We start from the raw sequence: 21,879 nt of genomic DNA, 5'->3' as shown, positions 1-21,879 counted from the left end.
AATGTTCCTATGAGCTGAAGCACAGTGTTCAAATGTTACGACAGGACGGAAATGCATGGCGGGGCAACAGCTGAGAGCACCACCATCAGAGGAGCCAGCATGGCACTCTGGCGGGGTACCACTGTACATATGTAACAGACATCAATTGATCCATGCAAACCTCTTCCAACGCGTCTCCCAATTGTGTCGCGTCCAATTTTATACCTCCGAAGCACCTCTGTAAGAAGCAAGCTGTACAAACTACTTCTTAGTTGAGGGCATAAACTATTGTCCCCAAAATGTACGGAGACTTGGGAATGAAGCTGGTACGATAACCCTACAAACCTGAAATTATAGCGAATCCTCTCGCTGATCTCACCGCAGGTGCAACACGCCAAAAGGACGCAGAACCTCGCTCATCTACCACCATATCAGGCGGAGCTTGTTCGTTCAGTAACACGAGAAGTCAGAGATCTCGACAAAGATGTCAAGGATCTCCTTGAACCGTTTCACGGCTCCTTCGACCCTGCCGCGGACCAGGCTGTTGCTTGCACCCTCCTCGTGAACCATCTATCAATGCGGCGCAACAAGCGGTGTCTACTGGCATACCATAGAACGCGAACGGACAAGCTGGAAGAACTAGTTTGGAACGGCTCGGACGTTGTTGATCTTTCTGGCCAGCAAGTACGCGATTCGAGCAGCGCGACAAACGGCGCGCCTCCAGCTGGAGATTCTTCGACGAGCAGTCTCAGTCCCCAGGAAGAGGAATACGTGCGGCAGTACAGTGATTTGCTGGCTGCTTACAAGGGTCAATGGACTGACATTGATCTAACTGGCAGTTTGGAACCACCGCGGGATTTGTTCATCGATGTGCGGGTGCTTAAGGATGCTGGTGAAATCCAGACGGAATATGGGTACGTGATATGTCGTGCTGTGGTGAATGGATAATGAGCTAATGGTCATTGCAGTGCCATTACTTTGACGAAGAACAGCCAGTTTTACGTTCGGCAAGGCGATGTCGAGCGGCTGATTGCCCAGGGATACCTTCAAAAGTTGAGTTGATGTGTCTGTTCTGGCGGTTGATTGAGAGCAAACATAATGCTGCGCCGCGGTTCATTCAGAGTCAAGTCACGAAATCATATGGAATGAACAAGAACGGTTCATGAAATGAGCAAAGCCGACAGAGCATATCATCAGAGCAAACATGACAGTTGCCACTGCGACACACTGGCCAAGTCCTTTAAGACGTTCGCCAGACGTTCGCCAGTATATTTGAATGGCCTCAAGTTCAGCTCGAAGCGTAGTCTCGCGTCGATTAGGCAAGTACAGTTATGAGTACACGAATGGAGAGCACGTCAATACTTGACTTGGGTCGGAGTTTATTTGGACGTCTTTGGCACGGCATAATTGGAAGAGATGCACAGTTCGGAGCGTGCGGCAATGCTCAAGTCAAATTATCCTGACGAAAATATCAAGGCCCTTGGCGACAACTACGACAATGAGTATTTGGCACAGCAGCAACTTGAGGGCCACGTGCTTTTGAATGCACCTATCGTCGCCTACGGTCAAGCGGCTATCAGCTCGTGGTACAAGCATGTTGGATTCGTCATCGAGGTGGCCTAGAAGGCTTCGCCATCAACATAACTTGCTTAGAAGTCTAATCTGTCGCCAGTCAACGATGAGTACCTCAACGAAGCCAACAAAACGGCCTTTCCAAAAGTCCGGACACGGTACACCTTGGTCCGCACACCACCGGGATAGTGGAAATTGCACGGCGTGGATGAGGCCTCGCCGGGCCTTTTACCTAAATCGTCCTCCATACAGCGGATGATTACACCCTATTCTCCGTGCCTCGGCATGTTCGCATTTTTGACGCATTTACCCTGACCCACCGGCAGCAAAAAGTGTCCACTCACCTTAAATTCTCTGACAACCCACTTCCCAATTGAGCTACACATTGGTTGGCGCTGATTCAAACTATTTCTGTACAAATACATTGCGCAAACCTAGGGGGTTTAAAAATTGTTGAGATTGGGGATGGCCAAGGACCAGGGAGTTATGTCATTTTGTTATGTGCTTTTTCATGTTGTCTAAGCCTTACGCCTTCTCCACTGGTGACCGATGGTGCCGGGCACGATGAGTATATAAGTCGATTGGAACCAGAACCAGGGCCGGTTCATGTTTCCGGAACGTTGCCAGACTAGACTGCACGAAGACAAGCTGAGAGCTACCGACTCTAATTGAAACAGTCGATAATATACTCTTGTTTTCCCGCACAAAATCCGACATCGCCGTTGACAGCATCTCATCTCTGCTCATCTCAGCCAAGCAACAATGTCGTCGAAAAGCCCCCCCTTCCCAGGCTTCACCTCCCTCTCCGACCAAGTCTTCACCCGACCAGGTGAAGCCGTCGAAACCGAAGAGCAAAAGAAGCGTCAAGACTCGGATCCCACAATTGTCCTCCTCTACGGCTGGGGCGACGGCCTGCCCAAACACGTCGCCAAATACGCCGACGGCTTCCGCGAGCTCTTCCCACACGCGACGCAGATCGTCGTTCTGTCACCCATCTCCAAAGCCATGTTCTCCGACCTCCAACAACGATCCGACTACATGATTCCCGTCCTCACCGCCCTCGCCAAGAAGAACACGAACCTCGAAAACGAGCGCATCCTCATCCACACCATGTCCAATACCGGCGCCGTCAACTACGCCGCCACGCTCAACTCCTACCAAGAAGTGTTTGGCAAGCCTATGCCTCACCAGCTTCTCATCCTGGACTCCACGCCCGGCAGCACCGATCTATCCTGGTCGAATATAGGGCGGTGGTCGCGCGCCATGGCTCTCGGGACGGCCGCCTGGTTCCCCTGGCCGTTTGGCATGACGCAGTCCATCTGGGCTATGTTTCTGTGCGTAAATTCGTTTTATGCGTGGACGATTGGGCGCGAGAGCGCTGGGGCGTGGAGCGTCAGGGCTGTGAATAATGAGCAGTTTGAGGTTCCGGATGCGAAAAGGCTGTACATGTATAGCAAGGAGGATGATCTTATTGGGTGGGAGGACATTGAGACGCATGTTGCTGAGTCGAGAGAGTTGGGGAGAAAGGCTGACACGGAGATGTTTAGCGGAAGTGGGCATGTTGGACATATGAGAAAGTTTCCGATGCAGTATTGGGGTGCTATTCAGAGGGCTTGGCAGGGCGTGTAGACTACGTTTGGGAAAATGGCATTGTTTTGGCGTTTTGGGATAGACTGATTGGGATATAGGAGCCTGTGACGGGCTATTTGGTTTGTTTATAATATAGATAATGGTACTCGTGTGGGATATTACCAGTGAGCGGCAGATATTCATTTTGGTATTTGGGTGTGTATAATGCGGGCATACACGGTTAGATAAATATTACTTTGTTTCTGTCGGAGAAGTAGCGTAGACCTGTCTGACCATGGGTAGATATGCTCTATACAGGACTGTGTCTGTATCAAGACGCATTGCTTACTAGAACCCACAGTGGAATGTAACGAGATGTGAATAGACGGCTGATACCATCAAAGTTTGTCTGATGCTAAGAGTAAACTACGGTGACGTACATGCCTTAATTTATGTATTGAACCATGCTTACAGTGGGGGGTTCAGAAGTACTTCAACAAGGAAAGGTATCGCATATCGCGTAGTGTGTTGAAGCATATTGAGCTGTGTTAGTGTATACTTGGATATGTCCACATACCTTTGACCACAGACTGTAGGTCTGATGTGCTTCCATGACCATGATGTCTCGTGGCACCTATATCTATAATAATTCTAGTCAAATGGTATAACTCAGAAGAAACTTTTGTAGCCGGTTCATAGTCTCAGTAGTTCGATTCTTCTAAAAGATACCTTGATTCAGATTCACTCTACACAGTTAGATCTCATTTACCGACATTCAATATAAACCAATTCCATAATATTATATACCTAAGCAATCCCATTAACGCTAAGCCTTTTCCAACCGAACAAACACATTAACCGGCGTCCTCGTCAGATTCACCACCTCATCGTGAGCCGCAAACTCGGTCGGAAGCTCACCAAACTTGTACTTCCAAAACACGAGCGTAAAGAAGATCCGCATCTCCAAATACGCCAACCTCCTTCCAAAGCAACCCCTCGGGCCGAGTCCAAACGCAAAAATCGGACCAGCATTCGCATCAAATTCCACCGTCTCAACGCCCTTTTCGTCCGTCGTCGTCTTCAGCCACCTCTCGGGGTAGTACGTCTCAATACCCACATCGTCGAAGCGTCCATACTTTTGCATGTACCCCTTTGCCGTGGCACTTCGGGAATACTTGGTCTCGTCAAAGGGGATCTTGGTGCTGGGGATTGTCAGGCCCGGTCCGTTGCCGATTAGGGCGATGGTTGTGCCCTTGGGGATGGGCACGCCGAGGACCTGTGTGTCGACCATGGCGTCGCGGGTGGTTAGGGGGAGCACCTTGCTGCAGCGGAGGTTTTCCTCGATGACGGCGTCGAGGTAGGGGATGTGGGTGGTGAGAATTTCTGATAGATGCGGGGGGCGGTTTTCAGAGACGGCGGCTGGGTAGGCGGCTTTGAGGCCGTCGCGGAGGATGGATTGGGCTCTCTGGTCGTCGGTGAGATATTTCATGCTCCAGCGGACGGTGGATGAGGTTGTTTCGTGGCCGCCGATGAGGTAGCCCAGCACCTGTTGCAGTGCGTTAGTATATCCTATCCCAACTATGTAGATAGGCGTGTAGTCGTAATAAACTTGCCTCACTTGTCATAGCTTGGGAGTAAAAGTTTGGTTTCCGTCCTTCCTTTTCTGCAATTGCGGACTCTCGTGCAATCATATGATCAAGGGCACACCATTCAGCCTGTCCCTTGTCTCGGCGCTGAATGCTCGCTGCGATTTCCCGATGACGCATTTGGTCAGCTAGACCTTGTGCCTTCTTCATGTCCGAAGAGAAGTGGCGGTTGTAGAAGTGAAACAGTTTAGGGAATGGTGACCGGAGGGCATTGTGAGTGCTGTCGGAGAGATAGGCTAGAGCACTAAGCTCAGGGTTCAGAGGAACATCTTCAAATTCGAGCCTAGAATTCTTGGTCCTGTTGTTATTGGACGGAGTATCCTTGGGCTGGAGGTGGTTGAGTTTCTTGACAAGATGAGTTCTCTTGAGGTCTAGCCCAAACGACATTATGAGAATCATGTCCAGGGCTGCATGGTGGATATCGCCTCCGGCATCAAATACTTTTCCGTTGCAAAACGCAGCCTTTTTCTCCCAGAGATCTGTCAATCGTAGAACAGCATCATAAATGTGCGGTGCAGAGACCTAGTTTTCCGCTTGTCAGCATCAGATTGGACACAAACATGCATGAGCTCAGTCACAAGACACAGAGAGGATATATATACCTTGTGCAGGAAGGTTGGACTCATCAAATCTCGCACAAGCTCCTTGTTCCTCTTGAACCGAGGATCGTGAGACTGCAACGTAATCTGCTGCTCTGGCACAATCCCCTCAAACATGCTGATAGCCGCCTCACTCCTGTCAAACTCTTTTAACCGGCGCATGGAAATGTCGACCATTTCATAAAAGTCGGTAACAAAGACGAATGGTTTCTGGAAGGGTTTGACAAAGACCTGAAATATGGGAGACTTGAGCTTGATGCCGTGATTCATTGCCCATTCTCTATTGTTGGGAGAACCAGCAAACCCCGGAAGATCACCGAGAATACTCTTGGCTGATTCATGGTCATAGGGGATCCCAGGGAGTGGTTTGGGTAAAGCAAGTTGTCGAAGAACGTATAGAAAGACGACAATGAGGATAGCCACGGTTGTGTAGGTACCCAAATAGTTGAACGCCTGTGTAGCTACACTTAGAGACTGAGAAAGTGCCATGATGCGCCGTCAGATTGTTATGGTGGACGATTTTACAGTTTCAAGGTTGGGGAGGCGGACATTGTTTTATGCTATAGAGGGTTTAAATATACCCCTACGCGTAACATGTCCAAAGCAAGCCCGGTACACGGGGGGATGCAGATGCAGCCAGTGGAGTTGAGTTGATTAGAGAGGTGTGCCCACTGGGGTTGAGCTAAAGTCTGACGGACATGCATCGGGGCGTTGATATTGTTTGGCAAATGACCCAGGAAGGCGGTGCAATGCACCAGACGCGGTTGACGTGGACCTTTCTTGGCCAAACCCGGCAATGTGGGAATTGTGAGCGAGCTCAGCGAGTTCAATTGAGTCGTCCAAGTGCTGACAAGAAAGTCTCACTTGTTGGTCGGGGAATTTGCTGGCGTGGATACCATGGATACCCAGGGTTGTGGTTGAGCCATCTCAAGCCAGTCAGACAGACATGGAGCCGGCCAATTGTCCAGAGCCCAGAATCCAAATGTAAGCACAAGCGGATGTGATGTGGCGTAGGGGTTGGGGGACCAGCCGGTTGAAACTTGAAACTCAGAAAGTCTGGTCTGGTTGTTTTGTCCGGTTTGCTCAGAAAAAGGAAATTGCCGAGAAGCTCCCATTGCCTTGACCAAGAATTGATCGCCTGTGTAAAAACTCGTCCGTGCTAAAAACATCTGCTGTATCATGAGGCAATGTAGCATTAATCCCAGGGTCGAGCCAGTTGCTTTCCAATTTTATTGACATCACCCGGCTGTCCGACATGGGCTCTGTTGGATTTCATCTATTCTGGTCTGTCCTTGTCCTGGTGAGGCGTTGTCGAACGTCAGCGCCAAGTGCTGACGAGAGGAGCAAGCTTTCTCCGTAGGGCTGAGACGAGAGCTGGTTGGCCAAGAGTCACTGCTAAGCCTGTTAATTTGAAAAAAGAGGCATCATGCTGGTTGGCGACAATCCTCATGATCACCCTGTGCTTGCTTTCAATCACGGGTCGTCCAATTGGCTCCCACTCCGGGCGTGGTCAAGCAAGCCTGAGGGCAGCCCCTGCGAGTGACCTTTTTCTTCTGCCTGGCTATTTGGATACTTGTCTTTGTCATCTTCTGTCGTCAATTCTCTTCGTTTGCATGTGCCAACAGACACTGGCCAAGCTGGGCATCAAGTGCCACTGCGACGGTATCCGTGGTCAAGTAGCATTCGTTGCTGCACAGGCATTCATTACCCGCTCGAGGTATTCGGCAATCGTCATGATTGGGAAGAGGCAGATAGGCCCCTGTCTCAGCTCGGATACGTAGGCCGAACGACCAGATGGACGTGGATGGGTGCCATCTGCACATGCAAGATTTTGCATGCAGGAGGACAATGATGGAGCATCAGCATCCCGAGTCCCGACACTGCTTGACATGTAACATGTAGCCAATCAGGACAGAGACTTCTCGCATGTCAGCACAATCCGCAATGAGGATTCGACCATCTGTGAACGATCGTTCATGCCAGAGTAAACCATCATCTTAACAAGTGCTTCATTGACACTCGAAAGCGCCGAAAATAGTCCCTCCCTAACCGTGGTAAAATGTCTAGCACTATGCACCACTATTCTCTATCCTCATTTCGTTCGATATCCCGCTAAACCCGACCTTCACACAACCCCTCATATCACAACAAGTCCAGCCAATGTCTTGGTGAGTATGATCTGCATCGTCATGGCATTCCACAATGACAACATCTGTTGCGCTTGTCGAACCTAGTTCTTGATAGTTGGTGTGGACAAAGCAGAGCTTCTTCATCCCCACAAAGTCTTGCGCTGGATCAACACCTAATCTGCATTGTCCTAGAGCACGCCTAGCCCCTCCCCCAAATTCTACTAAGAGTCCTCTGCAGATATTTGTCGTGGGAACATGGAACACTCGAATGGCAGTGGCTCCTTTCAAACAAGCTGACGAAAAGTAGCTCAAGCCCCGTCGTCGATCGTGTGACGCTATGTAGTGTGGAATGATCAACTCCCTTTTTGGATGTTCGTCAGAAATAGCATCACAGAAGTAGATTGGCGTCACATCGTTTTTCTTATATATGAGCGTTCGAGGTCGTTTGGTAGATAAAAATCTCAGTGGCTTACCTACATTCTGCCCAACTACGACGTCTCCGTTGTCTTCCATACGCAACTGCGTTCCGTTAGTCTCCAACATTTCAGCATGCTACATTCAGGTTGAGTTTTCTTGTCTCAATCTTACCAAGACATGCTGTTTCTTAGAGTGGCCGGGTCCAAGGTCTCTCGCCTGAGTAAATGCAAACTCTTCGATTCCCTTCCGGATTGGAACATAGACCCATGCAACTTTGTCTCGCTTGTAAGGTTGAAGATTCAAAAATGTGTACTCCGCGGACGGTTGAGCACTCGTGTGGGCATGTACAGCATAGAATGACCCATACGAGACAAAAAAAGTTATTCCGGTGAGGTTACCCGCCTCCGTCCCTACCGTCCCCAGATGGCATATAAACGAATCATTATGGCCAACATTGTAAGCGCGAGGTGGTGGGCAAGAGGTATCCCAGACTCGGAATCCTCGTGTCATGCCTTCTTAGATGGCAAGATCAAGCTGACAGCTGGTCAGAAAAGTTGAAAACAAGAAAATAGAAAGGGAAAACACGTGTGCTCTCTCTTCTGCATCAGAGAAGTGATGGCATACTTGAAAGTGTACCATGACATTAGACAGGCGCTCAATCTCGTCCACGATATAAGTGGCATAGTCAGACCGTACGTTTGCCGGAAGAGGAAGTTGTTCCATTCTTTCAATGCCCCGAAGACCTCGCCAATCAAATGACAGCCGTACAAAGGGCTTATTTATGGCTGTTTGAATGTCCGGGATTTCGCCACGGCTCCAGTTATTGATTTGAGCAAGTGGCTCCCGGCATGCAGCAGCTTTCATCAAGGAGGGAGAAGAAGCGGTACGCAGCTCATAATCGTGGAGTAGTGCGAAGCCCAGCTGTGAATCCTCCGGCAATGAAAAGTCCCGAATCATGACATTAAGCTCTTCCGGTAATCTGATCAGCTGCTTCGTCAGGCCCAGGTCAGCTACTCTACGATCGAAATCAAGTTGCGGCCGGACATGAAGCTCCAGTGTTTCATGCCATGGATTTGTCCATGTCGCCGCTACCCAAAGCCAATGCAGCTTGTCATTAATCCCACACGAGCCGGTTTTCCGGTAGAAGAGTTTCAGGCAATCGGCATGTGCCACAACGGTTTCTGCATGATGTTGATGACAACCTGGGTGGTAGCAAAGCCATACGTCATCACAAAGGACATGGTACCGGTGAAAGGGGAACTCTGATGGCCCGTGTCCGGTTACTACAGAGCCTTCTCGACGAACAACTACAGGGATGAGATTAGCACGATGACTTGAGCAAATGACTGAAGAATTGAGGGTCTGGTGCTTCTCACAGCTATAGAAGAGGTCGTCCACATGAAAATGCAGACCGCAAGCTCCACAGCGAGAGTGAAGGAGAGAATGGGCCCATTCCGCCATTTTATGTTTACTCTCTGATCTGATTATGGCGACGGACTCTTGGTTTTCGCCCATTGATCAAACTGGACTCGGTTCCTGATAGAGACAGTTGGTTCGGATTGCTACCGTAGACAAAGCCCAACAGTTGATACGACACGTGACAAATCCAGCCTGACCGGACCGTTAAACTATTTTTTTCAGCATATCCAATATGGAGTACTCCTGCATGCAGTACGGCGAGTTACACAAGGGGATCGCGCCCATGTTTCGTCAGGATGCAAGTTGTCTGTTGATGGGGAGAACAGGTCGTTGCGAGAACCTTGCGCGAAGACCATTGCCAGCAGATTCGACAGGAGTTTGCACGCAAATGGGAATATCTGCCATGGGGGTCTTGAAAGTCGTCCATGTGTATAAATAATACCGTACCCCTTCATTGCTTTTTCTCGTCAGCCCTTTGTACCTGAAAACTGAGACATTGGATAAAGAACTGCATGTGAACTGGTTCGTCCCACTTGATGGATGGCGGCGTCGGTGGCTTTCTTCTTCGTCTTCTTCGTTTTCGATATCGGCACGCACCAGACTCTCTTCCTGATTGAACTGTCAATATTTCCCCTACCCAACGCCGCTGTCACCATCGATGCCAATGAGCACCGTCACATTGCGAATTCCCTGTATCTCGGCGTTCATATCCACAGTTTGCCGCCCCGTCCAAACATTGTGCAGCTTCCATCTGGTCTGGTGCCAAGGATTCCGGTTTGAAGATCCACATAGAGATAAAGGCGTCGCTGAGGTGGAGCTATGGCTTCCCACTAGACTCTTGGAACCGTTCCAGCTCGAATTGGCCTGATCGTCGACTTTTTCTCCTCCTTTAATTATCAAGGATTCGTTTCTTCATCTTCTTGTTGTGCTTCGTGCGTAGCATAGAGCTACCTGCGTGTGCTGCGACCTTTGACGCCATTGACCATCGCAATATCCAGCCACGCCCATGCGACGCCGGTAGCTGATCCGCATCGACGGCACACGTGGGGGAGCTGCTTGTGCTTGCCCCGGCATCTAGCCATTGATGTCTTCTTCAATTCTCAGCTTCTCTCCTTGGAGAAGCAGGTCCTCCAGCTTCTCGTCGCAGCCAAACCGCCAGCAACCCTCCCATGATGACGGGGCAGATGCTGCAAACACCCACGATGACGCCGCCCAGCATCTGTCAGCGTCAGTAGGAACGCCAAAGACGTATCGAGAACCAATTCGGTCCTACATTCATGCTTCGGTTCGGGGACAGCTGGGTATTGAAAAATTCCCCCCACCCCTGCTTCCAATATGCGACCCATTTCTCTAACTCGAGACAGCTCCCGTCGATAGCGAGCAAAATGCCCGAACCGTTCGCGAAGACACTGCCGAACTGGCTAGCTACTTGCTGTCCGATGGCGCAACCCCCCGACGACCCTCATTCTTGCAGCGGAACAGAGGCTCAGTACAGGACCTCTTTTCACAGAGCCAAGATGGACAAGATCGAAACGAAGACGATGCTGCGGCTTCTGGGACCATCTTGGAAGTATCAGAGCCTGTTTCTCCGGAGGAAAGAGACCCCGATACCGCTGTCGAAGAATCTGGACCTTCAGTACTGTCCAATCTGTTAAGAAAATCGCCGCCGCAGTCTGTGGTTCCTGATGCTCCTCTATCGGCCGAGACACGGCCTATCGAGCCGAAACGACGGCGGCAACACTCTGAGGATGAGCATGTCCAGCCTCAGCTGAGCGAGCAAACAACAGCCGTGACTGAACAGACACCACTTCTAGGACATGTGTCAGATGAGAGCGACAATACCGGCGACCTTGAGGGGCAAAAAGACATCCAGCCAAGGAAATGGTACAGCGGGTTTGTCGAGAATAGCCAAAAGCTGGAGAACCATGTTGCCCATGCTGTCAAGGTGGCCGTAAACCCACATCGATGGGATCGCAAGGCATTGTGGCATACGGTGATTGCGGAACCTGTCTCGTGCCTTCCTGCTGTGGCCGTTGGACTTTTACTGAATATTTTGGATGCCTTGTCGTACGGTAAGCCACCAGACACTGATTTTCAACCAGACTCTTGCCATCTTAATCGCTGACTTACTCTGGGTCAGGTATGATCTTGTTTCCTCTTGGCAAACAATTATTCTCGCATCTGGGCTCGGCTGGTATTTCCATATACTACGTCAGCACAATTGTAGCACAAATCACGTTTTCATCAGGCAGTATATTTAGGGGAGCTGTTGGGTCTGAACTTGTAATTCCAACCCTTGAGGCTTTCATTTCTTCCGTCTTTATCTAACGTACTTCAGATCGAAGTGGTTCCATTCTTCCACAACATGGCTCAGAAGATCATGGACAATGTAGGTGAGGACAATCCGGATGCTGTCATAGCCACCACCATTGTTGCCTATGCGCTGAGTTCTGTCATGACTGGCCTGGTCTTTTATCTCATGGGCAAGTTCAAGTTTGGCTACATGGTTGGCTTCATTCCCAGACATATCCTAATAGGCTGCATTGGCGGTGTTGGTTGGTTTTTGATCGCCACCGGCTTCGAGGTTTCTGCACGTCTAGATGGAAACCTCGAGTATAATTTGGATACTTTGAAAAAACTGACCCAGCCGGATACGCTCCTTTTATGGATATTCCCGCTTGTGTTGGCAATTGCTCTATTTTACGGACAGTCCAAGATTCGATCCAAGTACTTCCTGCCTCTTTTCATTCTGGCCATTCCTTTGGTATTCTACATCTTCGTCGTGTCCATTGACGCGCTCGAGACGGATACTCTGCGTGACAAAGGTTGGATTTTCGAAGGGCCACCACCGGGAGAACCTTGGTGGTACTTTTACACACTATATCGTAAGCCTTATCCGACAAGCATGCCTTCTAACAAATTCTTTCTTCTTGAATCGTTTACCCGTCTTGTTTCGAAGCTAACGTAGTAAAATAGAGTTCAACTTGGTACACTGGGACGCTATTCTCGAAGTCGTACCGGCGATGATGGCATTGACATTCTTCGGTATCCTCCATGTTCCCATCAATGTGCCTGCCCTGGCTCTGAACACGGGCGAGGACAACGCGGACCTCGACAAAGAGCTGAAGTTACACGGCTACTCCAACATCTTGTCAGGATGCGTGGGCAGCATCCAAAATTATCTCGTCTATGCAAACACTGTCTTTTTTGTCCGATCCGGCGGAGACAAGCGATTAGCAGGCTACATCTTGGCCGCAACAACATTTGGCGTCATGATGATTGGTCCGTCACTAATCGGGTTCATCCCAGTTATGATGGTAGGCACGCTCATTTTCGACTTGGGCTTTGAGCTTCTCTTGGAAGCAGTATGGCTGCCCCGGAAGAAACTCAAGCTTGCCGAATTCTTGACCGTCATTGTCATTGTCTTGGTTATGGGAATGCACGACTTTGTGGTTGGCATTGGAGTTGGAATCTTGCTTGCGTTTGTCTCGTTGATCATTCAGACCTCACGCGTTTCGGCCGTTCGTGGATCATATGACGGAGGAATTGTCAGCTCGACAGTCCGTCGCAACCCTTCACAACACCACTACTTGAACCAAGTTGGCCAGCAAATCTTCATCATGAAGCTAACCGGTTATCTCTTCTTTGGAACTATTGTCAGCGTCGAAGAAAAGATTCGGGGGCTGTTAGATGACCACGCATTCGCCAAGAAGCCCATCAAGTTTCTCATATTGGACTTGTGGCACGTCACCGGTCTGGACTACTCTGCAGGCGAAGCTTTCAACACAATCAGCCGCCTCCTTGACAAGAAAGGCGTCTTCTTTGTCCTCAGTGGAGTCGATGCAGAAAGCCAACTTGGGCGAAATCTCCGAGCCGTGGGCCTGGACAACGACCAGATCGAGGTTAACATGCTCCCGAATCTGAACTCAGCCCTCGAAAGCTGCGAAAACGAGCTCCTTAAGACCCTGTACGCCAGGCAGGAGGAACTCAACTCAACCAAGCGAGTTGCCACGGCAAGTCTCGACGTTCCAACCGCAGCAAACACGTCATCCTTCTCATCCTTTGACCCGCCGTTCAACTCCCCCCGACAGACTCACCTTGTGGAAGCCGCCCGTGAAGCCCTCACAAGCGTTGACATCCCCCATCCGTCCAAGTGGCAAAGCTTCAACGAACCCCTCCGCCTGATGCTTCAAATCTTTCAAGGTCTCAGTGGTAAAAATGAAGACTTTTGGTTCCAGGCGACATCGTATTTCAAGCGCAGGGAGTACGCCGCAGGTACCGTCCTGTTCCGCCGCGGTGAGCAAGCAGACGGCTTCTACCTCGTAGAGCGAGGCATCGTCCGTGCAGAGTACGACCTACCACAGGGCTGGCTTTGCGAAAGCATAGTTGCGGGCACTACGTGCGGCGAATTACCCTTCTTCTCAGAGACGAAACGAACGGCGACGGCCCTTGTGGAGAGGGACTGCGTGGTATGGCAGATGGACTGTGAAGCCTGGAAGAAATTGCAAAAGGATGAACCGGAGATTGCTAGGGAGTTTCTGAGGTTATCATTGAAATTGACGAGCGAGAGAATGAGTTCTATCACGTCATATATTTTGACAACGGCTGGTTGAGCATCTCTTTGACTATGGGAGGGCGGCAGTATTTCATTTGGATACCATCTGTTTGGCGTTTTTGAGAAAATTTGCATGGCGATGCGCATCGCATGTAAATTGAGCCACTTATTGTCTAATTTGACATTTCTCTTTCCGATATTTGCTGTGAGTCGATCGCGTTGTGATGTGGACAAACCTGTTGAATGCTTAGTCATCGCCTCGGAATCCAAAATCTAGGGTAGCAGGCAACAACATCTTATCATGAACCTCCTAGGTAGCCAATATTTACGAAAAGCCAAACATACAATTGTCAAACTTGTATAAATCATCTCCTCATTCATTTTAGTCTTATACAGGGCTGCGGAGTACACCACTCGCTGTTGCTATCAAATTCGCCACTCACCTACGTCTACCTACCTACCTAGGTACTTGGTATCTAACCTTCAATCTCAGTCCCACCTCACTCCAACATCACAACTCATACAAACAACCAAAATGCCACAAAACCTCCGCTCCATCCTCGGCAAACCACGAATAACAAAATCAAAACCCGCCCAACAATCATCACAATCCCCCCGAAGGAAGAAGACGCCCAAATCCCAAGATGAAGCCCTCTTCCCCGAGAAGTTTAGCGACTTAGGCGCCACGCCTATCCTCACAGCACATGAAGAACTCACACTCCGGGATGTGCCTCAAGCGATGCGGTACATCCGGTCACACATGTTTACGACTGTGCCAGCCACAGGATTCACATCCACGCGGACAGCGGACATTTTAAACTACAGGATATCAATACCGCCCATCGTGACAATGGGCCATATAAACGGGGTGTTGACGAGTTCACCTGGGAAAATTGAGCGTGAAATCGTCGAACTAGTCGGCAAGGGAATTCTTCGTAAAGTCCGTGTCGAAAGGAGAGGCGGTATGGGGGAGGCACTTATCGAAATGTCCGACCTGGAGGGTATGCTAGCTAGGGCAGTTGACAAGAAGGAGATATCAGACGGGGCAAGGGTCAAGTTTCTCGATGTTTTACGGGGGAGCACCACGGCACAGACGGTGGGTGATTCGGCAACACTGTCGTCCAGTCAGGTAGATGAGCTTGTGAGGGCAGGATTCCTAACCAGCTCGACGGCCACGCCGGGGAGCACACTACACGTACGGCCGGAGGACCGCACGACGCTGACGTCCATCCAGCACGTTTCGAGGTTTGCCTCGGGAACTGTTTCAGCCGTTGGCGGACAAAATGCAATCCACCTAGCGGGAGGGGGAGGCGGCGCGCCGGCGTTGACTCGCCGCGGCGAAGGGCTGGATGGGTTCAGGATCGCGGTGCCTGGCCACGGGCGGTATCTCAAGCTGGCGGATGGGGCGGTGGACTGGCTGCGCGAGGCGATGGGCAAGACGAAATGGGGGGAGGGCCCGGAGTCGTGGTTGAGGGAGAGGTTTGAGGGGAATGGGCTGTACGGGACGAGGTGGAAGGAGTTTTGGGGCGTGGAGTGGGAGTGGGTGCTTGGGCAGGCGGTTGGATTGGGTGTTGTAGAGGTCTTTGAGACGGGGAGTGTTGGGAAGGGTGTGAGGGCGTTGGCATGATTGTGTTTTGAGTGTTTAATGGGATGTTGTTTCTTGGTTCATGGATGTGAGGGATGGGGCGGTTGGTTTCTACGGCGTTTAATGGGCATGGTGGTGATGCTGATGGTGGGTAGGAGTTGGGTCCGGAGCATCTGGTCTGTTTTGGATGGTCTCCATGGATGGAAAGGGGATAGATGGAATTCTTTTTCGATATTGTATATTGATGGCACGCTGTATATTAGGTACTGTCAAGAAGTGCCGTGTAGGTACTATGTCTATATTAAAACTTGACGATCGTTGCAACGTGATTTGTGCTTCATACCAACAAGGTAGTATTCAATTTGGAAATCAATGGAACTAGATGAGTTAAAATTGAGTCGGCACAGGTCTCTTTCCAGATAGGGATTCCAAACAACTTGTGAATCACTTGGCCAGATACACATAGATTGTACAGTACATTATATCCATCCTGCTCCCATGACAAACCGACGACTGCATAACCCGAACGAAACATGGCCATCGCAACATTGCGTAAACATTGATCCCTCCCCGATTAAGAGGCAATCCGATTCGCGAAACGAGACGGCTTGGTGTCCGTTCTTGTGATGCTCAAACAGGTAATGTTTGGCGATCAAACTTGTCGTGCGAATCCCCAGGCCACTTGAACGATCGGACGTTTCTTCCTTGGCAGCCCAGCGTGGGCTGCATAAGTTTTCATGCGCGTGATGTTCCATGGGCTTTTATAGTGTTAACAATGGCCAGAATATTGTAAACAAGGAAGATGCATGTACGAGCTTGGCATGCTGGTGTTGTGCGATGAATCCTGTCTCAGATATTTGTCAAAAGCAACCCCAAGTAATAATTCACACCGCTACCAAGTATATTGCCTTGAACCGAACATCGGGCCACTCCTTTCTACACTGATTCGGAACCGTAGATGTTCATGCACCTATCAGCGAGCTGATAGACGCCGACTGCGAAACAAGCCTGCTGATGAGATGGAAAGGGCTGAAACAGCTTCGGACTAGCCGCGCAATAGGATGACCACGGTCCCAGTGGGTTTATCTACGCACACTGATGATACTTTGGCGCTGCGCTGCAAGCATGTTTTATATTTATAGATTGAATTCAGGAACTGTGGCTCACTGTAAGTAAGTTTACTGTACACATCCTAACCAGCTGGGGTAACAGATGTGCGCGCATCCTCACAAAACAGTGATGACGCTGAGGAAGTTGGGCAGTTGGACAAAGATACCTACCCTAGCGAGCTAGAATACATACAACATATGTCAGACTCGAGTACTTTATGGCAACACGCGAAACTGCCATTGGAGTCGAAACGCTGTTGCACAGAGCAATGTTAACTAGGTTGATGTGGAAGGTTACACAGTCAATATTAAGATCATACACTAGTACACGATTAGCGAAACTTGGCACAATTAACAACCTAACCATGTATGAAGTCGTCTGGCAGAATCGCAATGTCAGACCTGTATGACACGAGACGAACGACGACTCTTGTGCTATGCGCTGGTGAAAGCCATCAGGTTCAACGAGACGAGCATTGACGATGGAGCTTCATGACCGAACTCATGGTGCCTGCGTTCCCTCATGCGGACGAGCACACACCAACGGAGCACTACCGAACCAATAGTCATATCCGTCGCACCGGTCCTTCTGTTATGCTTGACGATTAGTGACGACGAAGTTTGTACTCAATGCTGCAGCGCTAATAACGCGGATACAACACCATGAGCATGGTGGCCCCAGTCCGCCGGTACCAGTGACAGACCACCTAACAAGTTTGGCAAAGTCAGTTCCTCGGCTGCCGGCCGTCACTATGACCCCTGCCCACTGTCAAGCCTTGAGACTTGAGAGAGGACGCATGGTGCAGTTCATTGCACATGGCCGAATGCCGACTGTCGTATGCACGCTGAGGTACTTTTATGCAAGTGAGTCGAAATAGACAGATGGTTCGGCAATCACTTGAAGGAATGAGACTTTTGCTCAAGGCTGGCGCTTTGAGTTCGTCTGCATTGCGTTGCTTGACTTGTCAAATGCCACAAAAACGCGAGCTCATGGACACCTGTGATACCCAGATGTAAGTGGCCAGAGAAGATCAAAGTGGTGGCATTTGAGAAGGGCAAGCCAAGCCTGAGCATCTGGAGCCGTACCTTGGTGCTACTCCATACAAGGAAAGAAAATTTCCAGGTCAATTTATTTGTCGTCCCTGGGCTTGGACATGTGGTGGTGAATGGCCGAGCGACCAGCCAGAGTCTAAGCCTGATATGGAGTGATACCCCTGCCCGGTTCCCTGGGACGTGTGATCTATCGAAATTGTCCCATCTTGTTGGTTTTGGCGGGAGGGGCGGATCATGTCAACTTTGACCAGAGAAAAGAAAAAGGGGTAAGGAAACAGCCAACCAAGGCTAAGAGCCCACGAAATGACGCTGCAGAGATGCATGTTGATTCGGGTCGGGGCGCTGGCGGTTTGAGGATTGGCCGAGTACGTGGTCCAGTGCAGGGTGCAAGGCGGGCTGAAGTCGAATTCCAGCTGTATCAAGATGATGCCGGGAGACGCAAGCGAGTGGAGGAGAGGACATGCATCACGGAACACATGAAATGGCGGGAGGCGTGATGTTGCGGCAGTTCAAACCAGTGGGACAAAGGGGACCAGACGCCTTCCTGGGGCAGGAGTGACGCCTTGCTCTTTCCTCACTTCACACAATACGCCATTTTGTGCACAGGCAAGGAGCACGTTTTGCAGACGAACTAATACACATGGGTTCCTTGGGAAGGAGGAACCTTGACAAGGAAGGGAACCAAAGAGCGCAAGTTCGCAGTACGTACTCCCTACGGAGTATACACTCTTCCGAGGCCCATCATATCGACTTGAGAATACGTCTGGTATCGTGCAACAGGCATTTGAGACTGCAAGGAACTCAATTGCTCTGTAATGCGGAGAAATCCGCACGGTCGTGTCTCGCCCATCCATGCACAGGGTAAGACATCCAAGGACAAGAAGTAGCTCGCGACGAGAAGACAGAACATTGGAAGGCAGGCAGGCACATGGCTGAGGAAATCCGTGCTGTAGCACAGCAGACGCCACCAGATAACTGTCACGGATCAGCAGTGAAGCCCTGCGCCAACACAGGGGGTATCAACTCGTGATGGCTTCAATTGTCGCAGAGCACCTTGTAGGGAATTCGGGAGCAACTGCTTGATCCAGATTGCAGCTCAAGAAGCAGTGATTGGATATCTGGGCTGGCATAGGCGCGTACTCCGATGTGCGTAGCTCAACCTGGGCGTGATATCAACGTCAGCACTTGGGATTTAACTTTTACCGTTCCCGCTTGGACCTCATGAGCTTCATGCCACTTCGGACGCTGGCTTTAGAAGGGTAGCTTGAGGACGCATATCGTTCTCCATTTGCCATGGGCCCTTGAAAACATGGACTACACCCAGTGCGGCGCGCGTTGCGGCTCCGGGCGTGGCGTTTTGGGGGGCTGCAGTTGGAGCCACTTGGTGACCATTTACGGAGTAGTATTGAAGGGGCGTTCAGGGCATCATCAGCCTGTCAGCATTGCCATCCTGCTGAACATGGTGGCCATCGGGACATCACTCGTTCATTGATATTATCGACAACCGGAGGAGGGCCTGTACAGGGCCTATGAACTGTCACTGCAGGTTCCACGCCTCTGGGCATTTGAGTGGTGCGTGACCCGGAGGAGCTTCAGTTGAAGAACGAGTCTGCACCAGTGACGCCTGGATGCGTGGTTAGCTTGACAGTATTCTTCGAGATGACTGGAGTACCTTATACGAGTGTGTCACCGGCAATTTGGTACAGGGCAACCTGTAGCGGATTTGATTTTGGAGTGTCTTTGTTTTCCAAATCATCTGGTGTGGTTGATGCTCAAGAGCAACAGCAAGAGCGACAGGAAGAGAGGAGGAAAGGCATCGGGAACAAGTCCAAGCTGCAAGGGTCTGGTGCGTGTTGATGTCGACAGATAGGTTTGCTCCAATGAGCAGCTTCCGCCAGCAGCTTCCAGATGCCCAGATGCCCGCTCCATGTACCCCGTTGAGCTCTCCTCTGTGATGTCGATGTGTGATGTGGCCAAAGATGCTCCCAGGTATTCGGCCTCACCTAGAGACCCGGACTGTCCAGAGTCACCCACCTTTGACTTGAGCGAGACTTGACACCTCGCAACCACCCACCCACCCACAAACAAGCGTCAACTGGTCCCAGAAGCCCTTGGACACCCTTGCCTCCTCGTCCAACCAGCTACCCCAGAGCCTAGGATGCTTGTGCCTGGGCGCCGAACTGCGGCTTGATTATCGTAATTGCGGTAATTGCACAATTTGCCCGCTGCCCAAGTAGAGTCGTCGATTCCTCCTGGGGCTCGGGTACCTGACTTGGTCTGGCTGCCAGTGTCACACTGCGTCAGTAGTGGCACTTTTTGGCTCGCGAACAACCGAAAAACAGGTTGGAATGGTTTGGGTGAAGACTACTCCGAACGATACATATCGAGTCTGGTCCGTTGAAGGCGGTGCTTTGTCGCATCTCGTTCCCACTTCGGAGTGGCCCATCGTTTCGTTGCGTGGTGCCGACTCGACCGTGTCTGTCTGGTGTCTGTCTGGTGATACATGTGCAAGTCCACAGAGAGTGGCGTCCAACGTCCACCTTGGAGGCGGCAAAAGGCAGGGGGATAAACTGTCCAACGGGCCCAACATTTGAACATGGTAATTATGTACGGACAGGCTTCAGAAGACGCCAGTCGATAGCCATTGATTGCTCGCCCTCTCCTTTTCTTCCTCTCCCTCAACCAAATACATAGGAGTTGACATTCCTTAATGATATCGTAATTCCCTCCCCCTTTTTAAATTTTTATTCTTATTTGTCTTGTCTTGTCTTTCGCTCCCAGTGCCAGGACCATCTGAGAGCCATTGTTGGTTCATCTATTTGATCGACTCAACTTGGACAAGACCCCCCCTTTGCTGCTGTGGAACCTTTCTCAGAACCTTGTCTTGGTTGTCGAACCATTTGGCCCTTTTTTTTGTCACCTTTTCCACCGCCAAAATATCCTGACCAGCTCCCAAGGTCTCAAGGGCAACCAAAACCACTTGACCAGACCAAAAAGCACGATCCACTCGGCGCAACGGACCGTCAATCTTTGGGGACTTGAACCTTGCTTTCACACCCATCACCATTCACACCCATTCACACCCCTGCCCTTCTTCCTCGAGCGGAGCAGAAACCCCCAATGTCAAGTATTACCGGGACTGGAGAGATGAGAGCAGACTAGGCTCTTCCTGTTGCCATCCTCTTCAACTAGAAGTATTGCCTACCAGCCTGACCGTGGCTAGTGCCAGGTTCGTTCCCAGTCTTGTCTGGTCTGGTAGCCTCCATTCATTCATTCCCTCCACCAGCTAGCTGCTTCTCAACTTCAACCTTCTCGCCGTCGCTACCCAAACCATCTCGCCCATTTACGACGACGAACTGCGACAACAGGCCCTGTGCGTTGCCACGGCCCGCAGTTTGGAAAGCAAAAAGCAAAAAAAGAAAAAAAGCTTAGAAAAGGGAAAGCTGTTGAGGGTCGAAACACATCAGGACAATATCCAACCCCCCCGCGGACTGCTATTCCACCGATGAGCTCAGACCGAGACGAACAAAAGAAACGACGCTGCCAGACCTGCATCGCTAGCTTTACGATTGACACTCGACAAGTGATTTCGTGCAGTCAAGGCCGCATCACGCCGTTGGTTTTCGTTTTTCTGTCTCTGCTCTAGACCATTATTCCAGCTCTTGTGTGTTCACTGCGTATTACTCGCAGCGCATTTTGCCTGGCATCTTGCTGGACCAAGACACACTCGAATTGTTTTGGAGATTATCGCTCTGTCCGTTCCCCAGGAACAGAGTTTTCGGTATGTTTGTGAACGCATCAACCCTTCCCATGGACCCTTCAAACCCTTTCCCGTTGTTTGCTTGAATTGTCTCCCCTTTTTTTAGTATCGTACTTGCCGTTGGGCCCGTTACATTCTGGCATTTCTTATGCATGCCTTGACACGCACCCTGACCCGCTCGTCACTGCAACTACTGGAGACTGACCATTTTGAACACCAGGGTGACAAATTTCTTTCACAGCAACACGCATTTATGCATTCGACCCCATTTGCCACGGACTTATTTCTCCCCAGACTGGCAATCCATGCCATCCAGTGGCCGTCTTATTGCGTCCCACGGTGTTTCAGCCCGCCCTCTAGCATTCCACACCACCGAATCGACCATCTACGTAGTGACCTCAGGTAGTTAGACTGTGTGGATGGGCTCAAACCAGATCGCAGGTTGATATCTTATATACTGGTCCTCTGGGTGAACCGGCTAGCTCGT

At 50.5% G+C, this 21,879-nt stretch overlaps 5 protein-coding genes across 5 annotated transcripts; 4 read left to right on the top strand and 1 right to left on the bottom strand.

The window, feature by feature from the left end:
• Positions 1 to 278: 278 nt before the first annotated feature.
• Positions 279 to 1,041, top strand: VFPPC_00553 (DNA replication complex GINS protein PSF1; the record flags this gene model as incomplete). Its single annotated transcript, XM_018280549.1, has 3 exons — positions 279 to 305; positions 364 to 893; positions 948 to 1,041. 3 exons carry the CDS (start codon positions 279 to 281, stop codon positions 1,039 to 1,041), a joined length of 651 nt encoding a protein of 216 aa, XP_018148709.1.
• Positions 1,042 to 2,313: 1,272 nt separating this feature from the next.
• On the top strand, positions 2,314 to 3,180 carry VFPPC_12812 (hypothetical protein; the record flags this gene model as incomplete). The annotated part of the gene is made up of 1 exon (XM_018290589.1): positions 2,314 to 3,180. One exon carries the CDS (start codon positions 2,314 to 2,316, stop codon positions 3,178 to 3,180), a length of 867 nt encoding a protein of 288 aa, XP_018148708.1.
• A 766-nt stretch (positions 3,181 to 3,946) lies between these two features.
• VFPPC_00552 (cytochrome P450) lies at positions 3,947 to 5,854 on the bottom strand (the record flags this gene model as incomplete). The annotated part of the gene is made up of 3 exons (XM_018280548.1): positions 3,947 to 4,689; positions 4,739 to 5,288; positions 5,369 to 5,854. The coding sequence occupies 3 exons, from the start codon at positions 5,852 to 5,854 to the stop codon at positions 3,947 to 3,949; spliced, it is 1,779 nt and encodes a 592-aa protein (XP_018148707.1).
• Positions 5,855 to 10,414: 4,560 nt separating this feature from the next.
• Positions 10,415 to 13,943, top strand: VFPPC_00548 (sulfate transporter family protein; the record flags this gene model as incomplete). The annotated part of the gene is made up of 5 exons (XM_018280546.1): positions 10,415 to 10,631; positions 10,695 to 11,402; positions 11,471 to 11,613; positions 11,669 to 12,215; positions 12,307 to 13,943. The coding sequence occupies 5 exons, from the start codon at positions 10,415 to 10,417 to the stop codon at positions 13,941 to 13,943; spliced, it is 3,252 nt and encodes a 1,083-aa protein (XP_018148704.1).
• A 477-nt stretch (positions 13,944 to 14,420) lies between these two features.
• VFPPC_12811 (serine-threonine protein kinase 19) lies at positions 14,421 to 15,512 on the top strand (the record flags this gene model as incomplete). Its single annotated transcript, XM_018290588.1, has 1 exon — positions 14,421 to 15,512. The coding sequence occupies one exon, from the start codon at positions 14,421 to 14,423 to the stop codon at positions 15,510 to 15,512; it is 1,092 nt and encodes a 363-aa protein (XP_018148703.1).
• Between the last annotated feature and the right edge of the window lie 6,367 nt (positions 15,513 to 21,879).

The sequence above is a fragment of the Pochonia chlamydosporia genome, chromosome 1 (genome assembly GCF_001653235.2).
Source record: "Pochonia chlamydosporia 170 chromosome 1, whole genome shotgun sequence".
Taxonomy (NCBI): domain Eukaryota; kingdom Fungi; phylum Ascomycota; class Sordariomycetes; order Hypocreales; family Clavicipitaceae; genus Pochonia; species Pochonia chlamydosporia.
This window is presented reverse-complemented; position numbering and strand designations above follow the sequence as displayed.